An 18,107-nucleotide genomic window follows, 5' to 3' on the forward strand; every position below is an offset into this window, starting at 1 on the left:
AAATGTTTTTTTACACGAAAATTACTCTAGAGTAAATGTGCACGGATACACTATCAGGGAATTTTTTTTTAACCACCCCCCCCCCCCCCCCCGCCAAAAAAAATAACAGCCTTTGTAACACATAAGGTGATAAAAACATTATAAATATAACACGCATTAGTTCCTATAATAATCTGTAAGAAAAATAATCCAAAAACTCCTAAACCTATTGCATTTTTGTCAATTCAGTCTAAACCTTTTAATTGTGTTAATTAAGTCATAAACCTTTTTACGTTTTACCAATTGAGTCCATTGGGTCAATCTTGGTTGGAAATCACTGACATGAACGTGGGCAATCTTACGAGGCATTGTCATCGTTGACGTGGATAATTTTTAATATAATTTTCATTTTTTTATTTTTCTTTTCATTTTTTTTCCTTCCCTTCTTCCTCTAACTGGTTGCCAGGCCTTGGCGATGGCCAATGACCAACCAGAGATGAGGTCGACCTCGTCGACCTAGAGGAGACACGCCCAAGTACTGGCGAGTCTCGCCCTCGCCGTCGTTGGGTGAGATTGGGCCTCGCCCACGCTAGTGGTCGGTAGGGGCAAGCTTCACCACCTCGCCGGCCCTCACCTCTAGCGGGTCGCCGCGGTGACCGGCAAGAGGAAGAAAGGAAGAAAAAATAGAAAGAGAAAAAAAAGAAAAAAAGGCAAAATAAAAGAAAAAATAATTAACAATAAAAATTTAGAAAAATATTAAATTATTGTTAAAAACTTTTACGTCAGTGTCGGCCATGTCATGTAAGATGGCTAGCGTCCATATCAGCGATTTCCAGCCAAAATTGGCTCGATGGACTCGGTTGGCAAAATGAGAAAATGTTTAAGATACAATTAGTACAATTAAAAGAGTTAGGATTTAATTGGTAGGAGTGTAATAAATTTATGAGTTTTTGGACAATTTTCCCATTGATTTGTACCTTGTGCATTGGGTTATCCCCCTTCACCATTTTTCTTTTGATTTTATTTTTTCCTCATTTTCTCATCTATTTAATGTCACTTAAGGGGGACTTGGAAGCTTTGTTGTCTAGTGGCTCATTTTTTTATCCATTCGGAGCGTAAATGATGACGATTCTGCTCTCGAGAAAAATTTTTGGTCAAAAATAGAAAAATCTATATATATTCCCCGGATGAGTTTTTGAACAGAAAGTAGAATTTGATAATGACACAAAATTTATGTTTCCGAAAAAAAATTCATTTGCTAGCATCGATGTAGAATTCGTACATCAGCAGGCGACTGGCAAGCAGTGGGCGACGGGCGGCAAGCAACGGGAGGGGGATGGCGGGCGGCAAGGGCGAGCACTTAAACAAATTGTTATTTCTTAATTTCTACTTGTATATCTAGGCTAAAAATTCGTCCTAGATATAAAAAAAGGAAATTACGTTGCCAAATGGATTTCTGCTCCAAATCTGTTCTCAGGAATCAAAAAATATAAAAATAGAGAAATAGAATGACTATCATTCGCACCCTTATTTCGCTAAGTTCTTGGTCGACAAATACGTTTCCGACACGTACATACAACATCCCACCGAGTTCATCATCATCATGGGCAGCATACGAATATTCCTAAAAACATGAAATGTTAAAGTGACCAAACCAAAAGATATTTGTAGCTATTCTTCACGTAAGTTCCAAAGCAAACCCTTGGGCTTATCATCTTGTCATGATTTGGCAGATGAAGCTACATTTGAGGAGATATTTTCACTTTTTCTATACCTAAACCCTCGAGATATTATTGTTTATTCTTGAGTTTGAGAAAAAAATAATAATAATAAAGCACTTTGGATTGCATGCAAGTGGTCGGTCGCCGGCGAGAAACGTAGACAAATGAGATGGTCACCAAGTTGGAACTGAAAAGCTTATTCAACAGGCACCGAAAATGACGTTTAAGTCATAGATTATCTTGATGACCCACCAAATTAATTCATTAATTTACCAACATCACCATAATTAGAAATAGATATTGTTGCGACCACCTTATTAATTAGGTAATTAAAAATAAGATTCAACAGCTATATACGCGTTAATGGCCGTAAAGAGCTTCAGATCTTTTCATTTTTATATTGTTGTTCGTTTGTTCTGATTGTCACCTATCGCTGTAAGTTGTCACCGACTCAATATTTGTTTTTGTGTCACAAATAAGGATCGCTATTCAAGCTGAATCAGAAAGCTGGCATTAGAACATACTACTACAATCTAGTATCCCTTAATGGCAAATTAACTAATGATGCGATGTTAGAACATGAGGTTACGAAAAAGCGTATAAATTGGCATCTCAGACTTCGAGGTAAAAGTGAAGAATGGTCGTCACGGCCCTCGAAAAGTCAGCTGAGTGGTCGAGCGCTTGATTTAGAATTGACAAACCTTGTGTTCCGATCGCAACGTTACCCGCTCGTATTGATCTCGAGGGTCACACCCGTCTCCCTATAGACGGTGCATTACCTAACGCGTGTGGATCGAAGCGGTTTACGTGTATTCAAAGGGAGATGTCGATCTGATTGGAGTTGCAAGTTTCGGACGGCGGTGTTATAAAAAAAAACAAATTGGTGTTTACGAATGCAACGTACTTGCATGTTGCACCATACATCCAGTTTCTTCCATTTTGTTTCTTTTTTCTTTTGGGGGATTATTCTTGTACTTGTTGGAAGATCGAGCTAAATCCAGTGTAAGCATGTCCAATTTGATTATCAAGATGTCGGCCTTCCTTCCATTTGGCTGACTTAAAAAATGGTTGATGTCACGGCGATTAGTTAAACACGATACGTCGACACTAAATAATTAATTTTGCATGTCGATTAAAGAAGAGATCACTTTTGAGCTAGGTGTACTGAATCCATCTCTATTGAAATGCCATATGCAATTAACAATCGAAAAAAGAAAAGGGTCATTGGCAAATTGCTACTTCTGGTATTCGGCTGCGTCCGATCTTATGATTGATTATAGATTTTGACTAATTGTTTCGTTTTTAGTTGATTTTAATTCGGGCACATCTCCAAAAAATTAAAAATTAGTGAGATATTCAATGAGAAGATAGCGGAATCTTACATATTTTTTTGTAGGCATATATGGTACAAGCCCAATCCCTACGTCCCGGAGAGATCCATAAAAAAAGCGGCTAATACCAAAAATTAAAAGCATCAACTTAACCTGAAGTGACAATTATGACTCGAACTTTGTTTTTATCTAAATAAAAATCATCAATTTTTATTCGAGTCCCAAATCTGGCTCCAGTGATGTGAAATTTTCAAATTGTTAGGGTTAGATTTCGGATTTAAGTAAACGTTTGTGATTTTTTATGAGATACAAAAAAGTTCAAATCAGAATTATCACTCAAGGTAAAATTTGTGTTTTTTTTCGGAATTAGGCAAAAAAAAAGTCTAAACTAGAGCTAATGAATATATCGGTTGGATTCAACCTCACTAAAAGAGTTAAAAGTAAATGACTTGTGCATCGATTAGATAATTATTAACTGCTCCACACTGTTTGACCTAATACCATCGTATGTGCAACTCAACAATCTCATTCTCAAGCACAAGTCTCCTGTGTCTCTCTCATTATTTCCAACTTTAATCTCCATCTCGTCTGCACACTACAACATCTTGTGATGATAATCTCATGGATAAAGGCGGAAGAAGTGCCATAATTTTCATACGAAACACCATAACCTTTTTTTTTCTGACCACTTAATTGACACAACTTCTAAATAATGTTTACTTAAGTGCAATAACTTTCAATTAATTACTTGAGTGAACGTTCACCAAAGTGCCGAAAATCCAACGTGACATGGTACTTGCGGTGAACGTTTTAAAAAAGTCATAGCACTTAGATGATCAATTGAAAAGTTATATGACATTTAAGTGATCGGAAAAAAAGTTACAACTCTTAACTGAATCGTATATAAGTTATAGCACTCAAATGATCTAAAAAAAAGTTATGACACTCAAATGATCATCGTGTGAAAATTATGACACATGTGATGACATTTTCCTGACAATCTTCATACGCGATTACTTTCTTTTATAATTTCGGGACTATGTTACTATACCATAACATCGGCTTCACCCGCAAGATGGCTGTATTCACCTACAACGGCAATGATTTCGGTTAATCATTTGCTTTAACGAGTCGAGGACATTACTTTCTTTTATAATTTTTTGTTTTCATTGATTAATCAATTACACATGATTTTATCATTCACTATGTATAATGAGCAGCCAATTTTCTTCATTTGATTCTTTGTTATTGAGGCCTTTTTTTCTTTTTTTTTAGTTGTGCTTATTCTTTTTTTTTTTAAATATCTTATTAAGTTCTATTAAAGTTGTTACATTTATAAAACTTTAACAAAATTTTCTCGAAACATATTATTATTGATTCATTTATTTCCTATTATTAGTATTTTAGTTAGTTTAGTTTTCTCGAATTTTCTGTAACTTTTTCATTTTATATGGTAAGAGAAACTTTCTTTCAAAAAAGTTGAGATGAAGATATACTTTTACTCTTTAAACAACTCACGTGCATTGCACATGGAAAAAATAACCGGAGTGTAAACGGCCGCAACAAAATAAAAGTTCAAAAGTGTATTGTATACTAATTGAAAGTGCGTACTAAAGGTGTAATATTCTTAAAGTTCGGGGGTTTTTCGTAGTATCCCAAAAAATATAAGCTCCTCAGTATGTTATATGGACCTCAAAAGCTTCTTGTTTTTGTTTTATTTTCACAAAAAACCTATGACGCATTGAATATTCGAAGAAATGATGTGGTGTATAGTGCCGCGCCCCAGAAATGTTGTCACTGTCTTAATCTCCCAAAAGATAATTACGGGCCCTTTTTTTCTTTTTAACGTTTTGCAGAACCTTAAGCAATTGATAGTACGTCACGATCACAAAAACCACCAATGGTCAAACCACGTGTATGTGGGAAATTCTGGATCCAATACAGTCAAAATTGTTTGATTTCTATGGGATCCATGTAGGGCATAAACGAGATTTACTCAAAATTTCATATCACATTCATAAAATGGAAAAATTACCATCCGGCCGGTGCTGACATGGACTCCGACCAACGCTGACGTGGATAATTTTTAATAATATTTTTATTTTTTTCGAAATTTTTTATTAATTTTTCCTTTTTCTTTTTCCTTTCCTTTTTTTTTTCTCCACAATGGCCGGCGAGGGTTGCGGCCCCCAGGCCTCGCTCCCAGATCGCAAGGCACAACTGCAGGCGAAGGTGGCCATGGCCGCGCTGGCCACTATGGGGGAAAAAAAGAAAAGAAGGAAGAGAGAAAAAAGGGAAAAAGAAAATAAAAAATTAATAAAAATTCGAAAAATATAAAATATTGTTACAAATTGGCCACGTTAGCGTTGGCCAGACAGCCGGCGTCCAAGTCAATGCCAAACTGTCAAAATTGGCCAGATGGACTGAATGGGCACAAATACAAATGATTTAGGACTGAATTGGTAAAATAAAAAAAGTTTAAAAATTGAATTAGTACTAATTGCAATAGGTTTAGGATTTTTATGATAATTTCCCCTTTATAAAACCAACGGCTATGGTAGATGAAGTTCGACTAGAATCAAATCCAAGCAAGATGTTGGCTATGTTCATAGATCTAAATGGCGAGGAGGAGACACAAAGAGGGACTGCAATATGGACCTTTTTCGCATTCCCTTTTATGAGGCACTTAATAATTTACTAGAGCGATGCAAGGATGTTAGAAATTAATTCGTTCGCCATAATTGGCAATGACCAAGTGAGAAATATTTTGTTTGATCGATTTAGCAATGGAATTGACAAAAGAAAAAGGGAATATTTAAATAGGGCGACAAACTCTTTTTCTTCCAATCGAGCCAATATTTATATATATATTTATATATATAAATATATATATAATATATGTTCTACTATTCCTAATGCTTTTTGGTCAAGAAAATCTCATATAGTTGACCTTCCTTTCCCACAAAAGTCAGGCCTTCCCAGATGAATCATGAAATCTTAAATTTCTGTCAGAAAGAAATACAAGAACTTCTTGAAAAAAAACTGATCAGGAAAAGCTAGTCACCTTGGAGTTGTTCTGCTTTCTATGTCAATATATATATATATATCCTCGAGGAACACTGTTTTATGAAATCGACGTGCATCTTGTTGTAATTTCATTATAGAGTGTTAAAAAGTTTTCAATGAGTTGGATGAGATCTACTATTCTGTTTTTCAATGGCTACTAACTCGCTAAGATGCGGTTTCTAGAATTATACGAGAACATATCGTCAAGTCGATCGAAAACCTTGTTTTCTTGGAGCCTATTCACTTTGTGATGCCTAAATACCACTTTTGGAAAAAGTACCAAAAAATTCATAAACCTATTGTACTTATGCTAATGCAGTAAATAACCTTTCAATTGTGCTAATTTAGTCTTAATCATTTTCACAATTTATCAATTAAGTTACGTTAGCAGTCTTATGTGACACGATCGATGTTAATGTGGCCAATTTTTACAATTAAAAAAATAATTTATTATTCTTTTTTTCCCCTTTTCGCCTTGTCGGCGACCCTGGCTAGAGGGTCATCTTGCCTATAGCCAGCGGGGGCCGTAAAGGCCTTGAGCAAGGCCATTGTGAGGGCTTTCGTAGTCCTACCGGCTCTAGGCAAAGCGGCTTCACCAACGGCTAGCGAGGGCTTACTAGCCCTCACCCAGTGGTCGGCAAGGGTTGTTGGCCAAAATGAAAGGAAAAAAAGAGAGAAAGAAAATAATAAAAAATTCAAAAAATTATTAAAATATTATTAAAAAAATATCCACGTAAGTGCCGGCTATGCCACATAAGATGGCCGGCATCCACATAAGTGATTGCCAATCGTAATTGGCATGATGGACTCAATTGAAAAATGTGAAAATGTTTAAAATAAAATTGGCATGATGAAATATTTATGACTGAATTAGTACAAATGCAATAGATTTATTATTATTTTTTTTTGTACTTTTCCCGACCACACCTTGGGAAGATCAATAAGACAGAGCCTAGATTGGAGGCCATTAAAATATGTTTTGGTACTTTTCTCTACCACATCTAAGGAAAGGGCTAGTTTCCTTTCCTGTATAAAAAAAGTAAAAAAAATAACTTATTTTGTGTTAAAATTTAAAGTATTATTTAGATTCAAAAAGAATTATTTGCAAATCTATATATCATGCGAGTATATTCCAGAAGTTTATGGGGCTAAAAATTAGAATAAGTCAAAATGCATGCATCGTAAATTTCGAAAAGAAAAATACAATATAAAGGCAAAAATCTCACCAAACAGTTATTGTATACAATGATGTCCGTGACATCTTCAAAGAAACAAATGATAAGACAAAATAAAGTAAAACTAGCACTCAAAAAGGAAAATTAAACTTAGCTTTCTATCTGCCAAAATTCACAATTTAATCTAAATTTAAAAAATTACTAGACAATTATATGTGAATCCACGTATCATAGTCTACATGTTATAAAAGTTTTAAGATACTTTAGGTTGAAAAAATTCGAGTCCTGTGACAATAAAGAGAGGGTTTTGGTAAAAAAGTAAAAAGTTGGAAGTGATCCAAACGCCCCAGTTGAGAAAGAGAGGGTTGACCTAACATGGGTTTAGCAGTCTTGTCGGTTTTTGGAAAGGATCCAACAAGAACAGTGTAAGAGAAGGACAAAAGGAGATACAAAGGCATACATTAATTTAAGTTTTAACATCTGTTCCTCTTCTTGGACCAAGAAATACAATGCAGAGCACTCATTTTATTTCAATCTGAGCATCTGCTCCTGCGATAAGTACAAGAAAAGTTCTTTCTCTTGAAAAATATAACGAAAGGGTCTATCTATCTGTGGCTTCGGGAAGCCTTTTGGATGAGCATGGGGCCTCGGACCCAATTCGGTCATCCTGAAAGTGGGATTAATTTCCACATAGCTCACCTCAGAACTTTCCAAATTTTGACAAGCACATAACTCTCTGGCTCTCTCTTCCATTCCTCTTCTTCTTCTACTTGTAACTAACCCACAACTACTCTCTCTCTCTCTCTCCCTGTCTAGCGGGTACTCTCTCTTCTTGTCCACGTTCTTCTTGTATGAGCTTATATCATGGGCTTGCTTTAGTTTTCTTCATCATATCTGATGCATTCAGGAATGAATTTCAGATTTTTATTGGGTTTTTTTTAGCTTCTTATGTTATTTCTATTCCAAAGGGGTCTAATGCGGGGTGTTTCAGGTTCTTTCCTTGCTTTCATATGATTTTGACTTTTGAGTTGCTTTGGAAATCGGCGAAGATGAGCTGAGAAGTGCTAGATTCTTGGGTTCCTTGGGTTCCTTGGGAAGTCAAAAGGCAAGGTTTGAGACTTGAGAAATTGGCAAGGCCGAAGGCAAGTGATTGCTTTTTCTTTTAATTGCTTTAATCAATAGCTAATGTTTCTTGATTGATGCTCCTTGTTGTGCCCACTATAATTGGATTCATGGCTGAAGAAGAAAGATTTCATCTTCAGATCCATGAATCAGCTGTATGCCAGTCCAGTAGCAGAACAAAAGTTTGGCTGTGAAATGCCTGGAGAACTGAAAACGTATGGTGAAGAGTTTAACTTCGTATCTATAGTTTTGCTGTTAAATGCCTGGAAAACTGAAAACGTATGGTGAAGAGTTTAGAGTAGATTCAGTTCATATAAGGACATTTATTAATCTGGTTATGGAGTTCTGTCTGTGTTCTGTTGTCCGTATAATTTTTGTCCTTTGGCTAATCTTATATAATCAATCTAATTCAGCGTTAGATGTTGATTTCTGGAAATTGGAGAGGATGTGCATATATCAACACTACGTGCAATATTGTATTTGCTTGCTTGCTGCATCTAGCGTTTGGTTTCTGGGATATTAGTGCCTGTGTTTACCTAAAAATATGAAAACCAGAGTTTTGCCATAGAGCGTATCTGTAGATTTTCATTGCTACTTTTATTATTGTTTCATAAATCCATCTTGTGCTCCCACAATCTATCAGCAGACTGTGAAATGTATTCTCTTCTGTCTTCATCAGCTATATCAACGGATGAGGATTTGAGGGAATCACTGGATCTTGTCATATCTTCTGATTTGGCTGTCTGGCTTATGAGAACCTCCTGGTTTCTAAGTTCCTCGTAAGGAATCGTTAGCTCTTCGGCATTATGCATGTCAGGACCTGTGGCCACTGTTGCTAATGCTGAAGGGGCACTTTCTTCCGCAGACAGAACAAGATCTCTCGATACAACTTTATTCAATGACAAGCACCGCCTATCCACGTCAACCAATGGCGAAACAGAGTCCGCCAGATTCAGAGTTGGGAACCTCTCGCTTCCTAATGGGGAATCCTATTCTGGGTCATTGCTCGGCAATGCGCCTGAGGGCTTTGGGACATACGTCTGGTCGGACGGCTGCCTCTATGAGGGTGATTGGAGACGTGGGATGAGGCATGGGAATGGAAGGATCAGCTGGCCTTCTGGAGCTGTTTATGAAGGGGAGTTCTCTGGCGGATATCTACATGGCGAAGGGACGTATATTGGCGTTGATAAGTTGACATATAAGGGACGGTGGAGGTTAAATTTGAAACACGGATTGGGATACCAAGTTTTTCCCAACGGAGATGTATTTGAGGGCTCTTGGATCCAGGGAATGGCCGAAGGGCCTGGTAAATATTCTTGGGCTAATGGAAATGTGTATTTCGGGAACATGAAAGGTGGCAAGATGTCCGGTAAGGGAACTCTTACATGGGTAAATGGCGATTCGTTTGAAGGAAGCTGGTTGAATGGCATGATGCATGGATTTGGAGTTTACACTTGGAACGATGGCGGTTGCTATGTCGGGACGTGGACACGAGGCTTGAAGGATGGGAAAGGATCTTTCTATCCTAAAGGAAGTCGGTTTCCACCTGTTCAGGAACTTTACCTAAATGCTATGAGGAAAAGAGGTTTGCTTCCGGATTTGAAGAAGCCGAACCACTCGCACATCCATCATGCTTCATCTGTGGACATGGGGCACGTGAAAGTTGGTGGGGACTGGGGGGTCCGCCGACATTCGGCCTCTGATAAACTGTCCAAGGGAAACCTCTTTAATCTGGAACAGTCTCGAGGTGGTAATGTTTCCCTAGAAAGGCGCTGGAGTCTCGAGGTATCAATCGAAAAAGTAATTGGACATGATTCCTCGATGGGGTTATCTGAATCTTTCTTAGATGGAGGCGAAGAGGCTGAAGCGGACATCCCTATATTGGAAAGGGAGTATATGCAAGGTGTTTTGATCAGCGAGGTTGTGTTGAATAACAAGTTCTCACCTTCATCTAGGAGAGCAAGACGGCGGCAAAAGAAGCTTGCCAAAGAGGCTATAAGGCTAGGAGAAGCAATCTTTAAGGGCCACAGGAGCTATGATTTGATGCTCAGTCTGCAGCTTGGTATCAGGTACCCTTGAAATCACTAAGCTTAATAAGCAGCAAGAGACTTCCTTGATTTCGTGTTTACTAGAAACTTCTGGATTCTGTCTCTATATGACAAACGCTCATAATCTCACTTTTTAAACTTGATCACTTATATTTCCTAGTCCATTGCCTGAAGATTGAACAGCAAAACATCATGTTAAAAAATTTATTGAGTGAGATAAAGACAATGGCGTGTGCACTTATATTGATGGTCCTCTTGGATGGGGTCATGACCGCAGAAAAAAGAAGCAATAGTGATGTGACTCAAATTTCCTTTATGTGGTGCCTAAAATATTGAAATAGTTACTATGGCTGATACATGGTTGTAATGTGAATCTCATGCAAACTGTCAATATGTTCGTTTCACCGAAAATGTCAATGCTAAATGGTAGCTGTATCCTTCAGGTACACTGTGGGGAAAATCACACCAATACAGAAACGGGAAGTTCGAGCATCTGATTTTGGTCCAAGGGCGAGCTTTTGGATGAACTTTCCTAGAGAAGGGTCCCAACTGACACCACCTCACCAGTCGGAAGGTTTCAAGTGGAAAGACTATTGTCCAATGGTTTTCAGGTCAATCATTTGACTATTTTACTTTGTCGAAGATACAGTTTGAGGTCGTTTACGGACTTTACCCATTAATCGATGTGTATACCTGCATGTGAAGAAGCATGGCAAAGTTTGACTGCTTTTTTTAAGCATGCTGGAAAGTCAAGAATCCAATTAATACTTGCACATGTTGCCTACCACATTATTAAATTCAAATTTGCATTCCTCTTTCATTGTGCAAGGACTTAGGGACAGGGCCTACTCACAAACAAAACTGCTTATCAAATTGTAGATTTTGAATTGGATAAATTTTGTTGAGGATTGCAGAGTAGACTATTTTTCAAGCATAAATGAACTTATTTTCCACCTTGTGTACTTATTCACTAAATAGTGCAATTTCTATCCTCGATGCTCACTTGTCTTCTTGTGCCCTTTGCTGGATGTTATTGCAGTATAGGACTTGTCTAACTCATCAGGAACATGTAATTCACCTCTTAGTTCTTATTTAAAGTTAATCGTGTGCCTTTGGCATAACGTGTTACGCAAGAGACATTGGTTTTTCAGTTGTATATTAGTTTTTGACATACCTATAGTTTCAGCTAGCTAACTAGAATTTGTGTTTCTTGTAATCAAAGTTTTCTGTCGAATTGTTTATAGGAACTTGAGAGAGATGTTCAAAATTGACGCTGCTGATTATATGATCTCCATTTGTGGAAATGATGCCTTGAGGGAGCTTTCTTCACCTGGGAAGAGCGGTAGTGTTTTTTTCCTGTCTCAAGACGATCGGTTTATGATTAAGACCCTCCGGAAATCCGAAGTGAAGGTTTGCCATCTCTACTTGGATTAATTTTTCTTAGTGAAAGTTTGGTTGGTTCTGAATTAGAAGTTCAATCTCCTTCTTGGAAAGAGTTTTCTCTAGATCGGTACTACTTAGATCAGTATATGCTTTTCAATGAGGGATTTTCCCCCTATATCATGGTTTTAGGTGTTGCTATTTCATCCTTTGCTTTACTAACGACAATTTTTTTATGGTCCATTCTCTGTACCAATTATAGCGGAGCTCTAATTACAAGAAGTAGCCTGTGGGAAAGCACCTAATTTGTACTTTACATGGGAAAATTTCTTTTTCTCAGGATCCATGTGTTCCCCTCGTACTTTTGGCTGAAAATAGGGATGTAGATTGACATCTTATGAACCAAAAAATCACATATTATCTTCTTTTCGTACTTTCTATTCCTTCGTAGCAATTTTGTTTTGTCTTGTCTGGTCTATGTAATTGGCATAAGCACCTAATATCAGATATAAATGCTGTGCGGGATGTCTACCAGATGAAATTAATTATGGTAGTTCAACCACAAGAGTACTTTTCGTTGAGACAATGAAGGCATTTTGTCCATTTTGCTGCAAAAGACAAAGCTTTCGTGTTGTCCAGAGAATGTAGGGGCAAAATGAAGTCTACTGTTAATACCATGCTTGAAAAGTTCTCTTTAGTAATTTCAGTGTTTACCCAATTCACTTGGGCTTTGAGTGCCTATTGATTCAAGCGCACTGTCAAGACAAATTTTTCTACTCATTAGGAGTGTGTTAAAGATAAGCATCAAGTGCTCAAACTTGCAATTGTACAATCTTTCATACCAGTGTTACTTCTGTGCACTCCCTCCTTTATCTTCCTGTGATTGTTTTTCTCATCAAAGATCTTTTTACTATATAAAACTTGTATTCTTTGAACTCTCTTTGTTGTTGATGTAAAGTTTTGTATTTCTGTGATTTGCAGGTTCTGTTGAGAATGCTTCCAAACTACTATCATCATGTGCAGTCATATGATAATACGCTTATTACAAAATTCTTTGGTCTTCATAGGATTAAGCCATCAAGTGGTCAAAAGGTGTGCATCAATATGCAACTTAACTATGACTATCTCTGCTTGTCTTAATCATTCTTCATATAGCCTTTTCTACAAGCATAATATATCAAAGAGTGCTCCTTATGTGATAAATAGGACAAAAATCTTTTGTGAAACGTGTGGAGGGTATGAAGTCTATTTTTTTTATAAAATAATTAGAATCATCTAGCTCATTCTTTGTGCAGTTTCGCTTTGTAGTGATGGGAAACATGTTCTGCACAGAGTTAAGGATCCATCGAAGATTTGACCTGAAAGGGTCTTCGCTTGGGCGTTCTGCAGATAAAGTTGAAATAGATGAAAACACAATACTCAAAGATTTGGACCTAAATTACTGTTTCTACTTGGAACCTTCCTGGCAGGAGGCTTTAATGCAGTAAGTTATGAAGTGTAGTTTAATAATGGTATTGTGTCATTCTTTTTGTCACTTGTTTACATATTGCCAGGCCATCGACTAGGTAAAAGAAATATCGACATTATAAATATTCTATTTATTCTGGTGCAATGGCTAGAGTATATGATGAGATGTCAGAATTAAATGTTTAAAGTCAATACATGATGTAGATTTTCTACTTTGATTTCCATATATTTGCCTCATATGTTAAGATTTTCTGTTAGAGTATCAACATTTCATTACAGAAGGTATTACGCTCTGATTTTCATTAGATTAAAAAACACAGGTTGTATTTTCGAATATCTCCTCATTTTAAATAGATAACAGTAGATCTAGCACTTCACATAAAGACTCTGATCCAACAGCAGAATTGACATATCTCCCTGTAGAAAAACTAAAAGGATGAAAGATCTCTCTCTCTCTCTCTCTCTCTCTCTCTCTCTCTCTCACACACACACACACACATTTGCAAAGGGAAAAAATGAATAGTATTTCAACTTAAGTAAACCCAGGCATCCTTTCTCGGATCAGCTAAGTTCAACAAAGCTTTCTTCAAAATGAGGCTCTTTTTAGATTTCTGTAATATCAAAGCAATGCACTAGTTTAACTGATGCCATCATTAGTTTAGCGACCCTAATTCTTTGCTTTATTCCGTCTGCTTCAGTCTCTCCCTCTTAAGGACCAGGACATCTCTCTACTGTTTTCCAGTTCTTACATGAAAGAACTGTCTCAAGTAACTCACTCTTTACATTAGATTCAAAACATGTGACCTCCTTTTCCGAAAGTGCATTTGCAATTCATATATACAATTTCCCTCTTAATGAGTGTTTCAAAGAGTGTCTGGTGCATCCTTACTTCTGATGTGCTCATTGTATAAGCCTGTTGTTTTTTGATTGCGACTATCAATTTCTCCATAAGATGGCGCCTGGTCAGACAATATTTGAAAGTTAATTCGAAACATTTGACGTCTTCTGTCTCTTCCTACAAGAAAAAATTCGGTTAACTTCCAATTCCTTGCTCTTTTAGGAAAATTCCCTGCGAGTGAAAGACCATTCAGCATAGCTGCACAAGAGCATCTGGCACTTGTAGGACAAGTTTTTCAGTCTCAACCACTGTAATCTTTTCCATATTTAGTTTGGATAGTTTTTCAGTCTCAATCATTGTAATCTTTTCCATATTTAGTTTGGATCATTTTAAAAAGTCAGCGTTCTAAATTACATCAATTTTGACAGTTTCTTGCAATAAATAATTTTTTCTTTTTTGGTAATTGTATCAATGTCGTTACTCTTTAAATAGAAGGGTTCACTATATACAGCAAAGAACCACCTGATTGAACTTTTTTAATTGCCCAAGGAAACTTTTGGATTATGCAATAACCTAAAGAGGAAGTATCATGATAATTGATATTATGACGTATTAGGTTTCAGGATGGGCTAGCTCTTTTGAAGACATTATACCGTCAACTTAAGCATTTAACACTGTCTTCTGCAGGCAGATAGAGATTGATGCCAAATTCTTAGAAGCACAGTACATAATGGATTATAGCCTTTTGTTAGGTGTACATTATCGAGCTCCACAGCACCTACGTCCTAACATCTCTTATAATCGAGGAATGACAACGGACGGGTTGGGAATTCTTGCTGAGGAAGGTAAGCAGTATATGCCAGACGCTCTGCTTTCGGCTCTTATAGGCTGCCTTGATTTGCAAAGGATATTCTCAAACCATCTTCAAGTCTTCTTTGCCTTACATTGCATAGGATGACTCAGCAAGGGAATTTATGCATACACGCAATCACGAGATTTTTGGTGCATGATTATCATTTTTTTGTACACACTTATATTCAGTTTATGTCCAGTCTCACTGTTCACCCTTGTCAAGGATTAAAAACTAGTCCATTGATGTTACTTTTGTCATGATCCAATGACAGATACTCTAGAGGATGAAAGGTACCCGCAAGGCCTGGTTTTGGTCCCTCGTGGGACAGAAGATGATAGTATTGTAGTGGGTCCTCATATTAGAGGTAGCCGGTTGCGGGCGTCATCTGCTGCTGGCGATGAGGAGGTGGATCTCCTACTTCCTGGCACAGCAAGGTATGGTTCCTGGGTACCTTGAGTCGAATATTGAATGATTAAAGAGGATCAACGTGTGATGTAAGACTAGATTAGGAATGCTTCAAGTGGTATAGACATTAAATCATAGGAGGTGCTTGATTATTACCAACACATCCAATTATGGTAGTCTTACATCTGAGTGTTGCAGCTGCAAATTATTAAGTCTTTAATGTGAGATTAGAGAGTTCTTTCGATAAAAATGATGGAAGACCAATGCTTGAGATTGGACCTCATTTTGTCGAATCTGACGAAGGCCATGATTCTCTAGTACTTGAGCTGCCACGCAATAGTTAAACATTATCCTTTATTAATTTTTGTGCAGACTCCAAATTCAGCTCGGAGTCAACATGCCTGCGAGGGCAGAGCAAATTCCAGGAAAAGAGGAGAAGCAAATGTTTCACGAAGCGTACGATGTCGTCCTCTACCTGGGAATCATCGATATATTGCAGGAGTACAATATGAGCAAGAAGATCGAGCATGCTTACAAGTCCCTTCAGTTCGATTCCTTGTCCATCTCTGCGGTGGACCCAAGGTTCTACTCCCGGCGCTTCCTTGAGTTCATCAACAAGGTCTTCCCTCCGAATGCCACCGCTTAGATACGTTGAGGGGACGCAAACATGACTTGTCGGATGGACTCTTGTATATGACAGACTGCAAATGTGTGAGCTTCACTGGTACATTCCGGAGCTTCTTTGTGAAATTTCTGTTTATAACTGCTGGGAACCAAAAGGGCCATTTGGCTGCCACAAGCAGAATTTTTTTTTCTGTTTTTTTATGTTAAATTTGTTTACCTCACCTTTACTTGACAGAGACTGCTTTTCTACCTTCACTTTTGGGAGAAAAATCAGCGACCTATTTACATTCTTCCCTGTCAAATTCATTTACTTGGTCATGTCACAGAAGGACAAAAAAGATAGTATGGTGAGATTGCATCGAACTCAGGAGTAATTGGGCTTTCTATGCTTATAGTCTCCCTTCACGCAGTGACTCATGCTTTCGGCTGGGAAGCCCATCATAACTTGTCTGAGAGGGGAAAAAATTCCAATATGAGCAGAGATGTGTGCTTAATTAAAATGCATCTTCTGATATTCGGGTCTAATATGCGGTACGCCTATATTCCCACTGCACCCAAACAGCACGAGTTTACCATTTGGAAATGAGCCGGACTAATGAAGGTTCGTAATAGTGACGGTACGCTGTTACCAAAGCGTTAAAAGGTTTTGGTGTCAATTCATATAAGCCTGGCCTTCCCACGGTGACTTTGCCCATTTGATTTCTTTTAAAAGGGTAGTTTAGTCTTCTCCATAATTAGTGAGCCCTAATGCTCACTATATATATATAGATGATGTAATCTGATTAAGTGAATGAAGATTATGTTTTTCAACATGGTATCAGAGCTTGGCTCTTAACCCTAATCCACTTGCCGCCATCAAATAGCCGCCGGAGCCGTCGGCCATCGTCGCTGTCGCTGCCGCTGCTGCGGCGGGCTTCACCCTCACGTGAACCTCGCGCACACGACCCTTGCACTCTGCTTGCACGGACCTCGTGCTCGCGCGTGCTCTTTTGCTACTCGCGCGTTGCTCATGCGACTCGCGCGACCCTCGCGCTGCTCGTACGACTTGTGCGACGCTGCTCACTGCCTCTGCTTGCGCTGCCTCGCCATCGCTAACTGTGGTTACTGGATTCTTCGTGTCCCCATGAATTAATCTTATCCATCTGTCACCAGGCTAGGTAAGGATTTTCCTTCGAACCAAGACCCCGGAACTTTTAAATGTGTGGTTTGCCAAGCAGATCAGCCTCCCGCTGACAACTTGATGGCAAATTCTGGACCTTTTTTTTTCACGAGTGTTGCTGGTTCCACAAAGTCAACGACAACTTTTTTTTTCACGAGTGTTGCGTTATTGGTTCAGCGGTCAAAAGGAATATTTGAGAATGGGATTATTAATTTTTTGGTGGATCATACTGCTTCTTGCCCAACGCATATCGCATAGGCGTTCTTTTCTTGCGAAATTAAAGTCCCTGCTTGGTGTTGAGGTTTACTCAAGATGATTGATTATTGGATTTGTTAATGCCCTATATTGATTTGTGCTTCTGTTCTGATGAGTTATTGTGTTTGGTGGTAATTGGTGGTAATTATTACATTTGGTGCACAAGGTGCCAATTTCGGTTAAGTTCACTTTTATATTATTATTGGGTTATGGCTGGCAATTCTGGAAACACGGATACCAGTCTCACTAATCTGAAGTTGACCTCTGTTAAGCTCGATGGGACCAATTACCCTTCTTGGTCTATGGCAGTCGAAACATATCTTTTAGCCACCAAACAGCTGAGTTATCTGACTTCATCTCCACCTACGGATAAATCAAAGGAGGATGATTGGCGCTCTGGCGATGCTGCTATTCGGACATTGTTGTGGAATACCATGGATTCCAAGATTAGTCCTTAGTTTATGCAGTGTACATCAGCCAAAGCTATTTGGGACAAATGTGCTCTTGTGTTTTCGGTTCGTGATAATATGACCCGTGTTTGTGATGCGTGGGAGGAGCTATTTGACCTACGTATTGGAGACATGTCTGCATCTGATTACTATTCTAGATTCACCACCCTTTGTGAGAAGCTGGATACTTATTTGCCCGCCACTGATGACATTAGAGAGTTGGCCAAGCGCCAAC

The 18,107-nt window shown here is 38.1% G+C and overlaps 1 protein-coding gene across 4 annotated transcripts; it reads left to right on the forward strand.

Annotated features, from left to right (window-relative positions):
* Positions 1–8,124: 8,124 nt before the first annotated feature.
* On the forward strand, positions 8,125–16,296 carry LOC115675345 (phosphatidylinositol 4-phosphate 5-kinase 9). 4 transcript variants are annotated; one of them, XM_056303628.1, is made up of 10 exons: positions 8,125–8,609; positions 9,074–9,173; positions 9,260–10,463; positions 10,886–11,053; positions 11,687–11,852; positions 12,804–12,914; positions 13,118–13,305; positions 14,815–14,972; positions 15,252–15,414; positions 15,758–16,296. In XM_056303628.1, exons 3-10 carry the CDS (start codon positions 9,478–9,480, stop codon positions 16,029–16,031), a joined length of 2,214 nt encoding a protein of 737 aa, XP_056159603.1. In that variant the 5' UTR covers positions 8,125–8,609; positions 9,074–9,173; positions 9,260–9,477; the 3' UTR covers positions 16,032–16,296. The 4 variants fall into 4 exon arrangements, with proteins under 4 accessions (XP_056159603.1, XP_056159604.1, XP_030453811.1 ...); XM_056303629.1 differs by having other exon boundaries at positions 8,125–8,382; XM_030597951.2 differs by having other exon boundaries at positions 8,126–8,609; positions 9,074–10,463.
* Positions 16,297–18,107: the final 1,811 nt, after the last annotated feature.

Source organism: Syzygium oleosum, unplaced genomic scaffold (assembly GCF_021117445.2).
Source record: "Syzygium oleosum isolate NSW1041296 unplaced genomic scaffold, Sole_v2.1 Sole_v2.28, whole genome shotgun sequence".
Lineage (NCBI taxonomy): Eukaryota > Viridiplantae > Streptophyta > Magnoliopsida > Myrtales > Myrtaceae > Syzygium > Syzygium oleosum.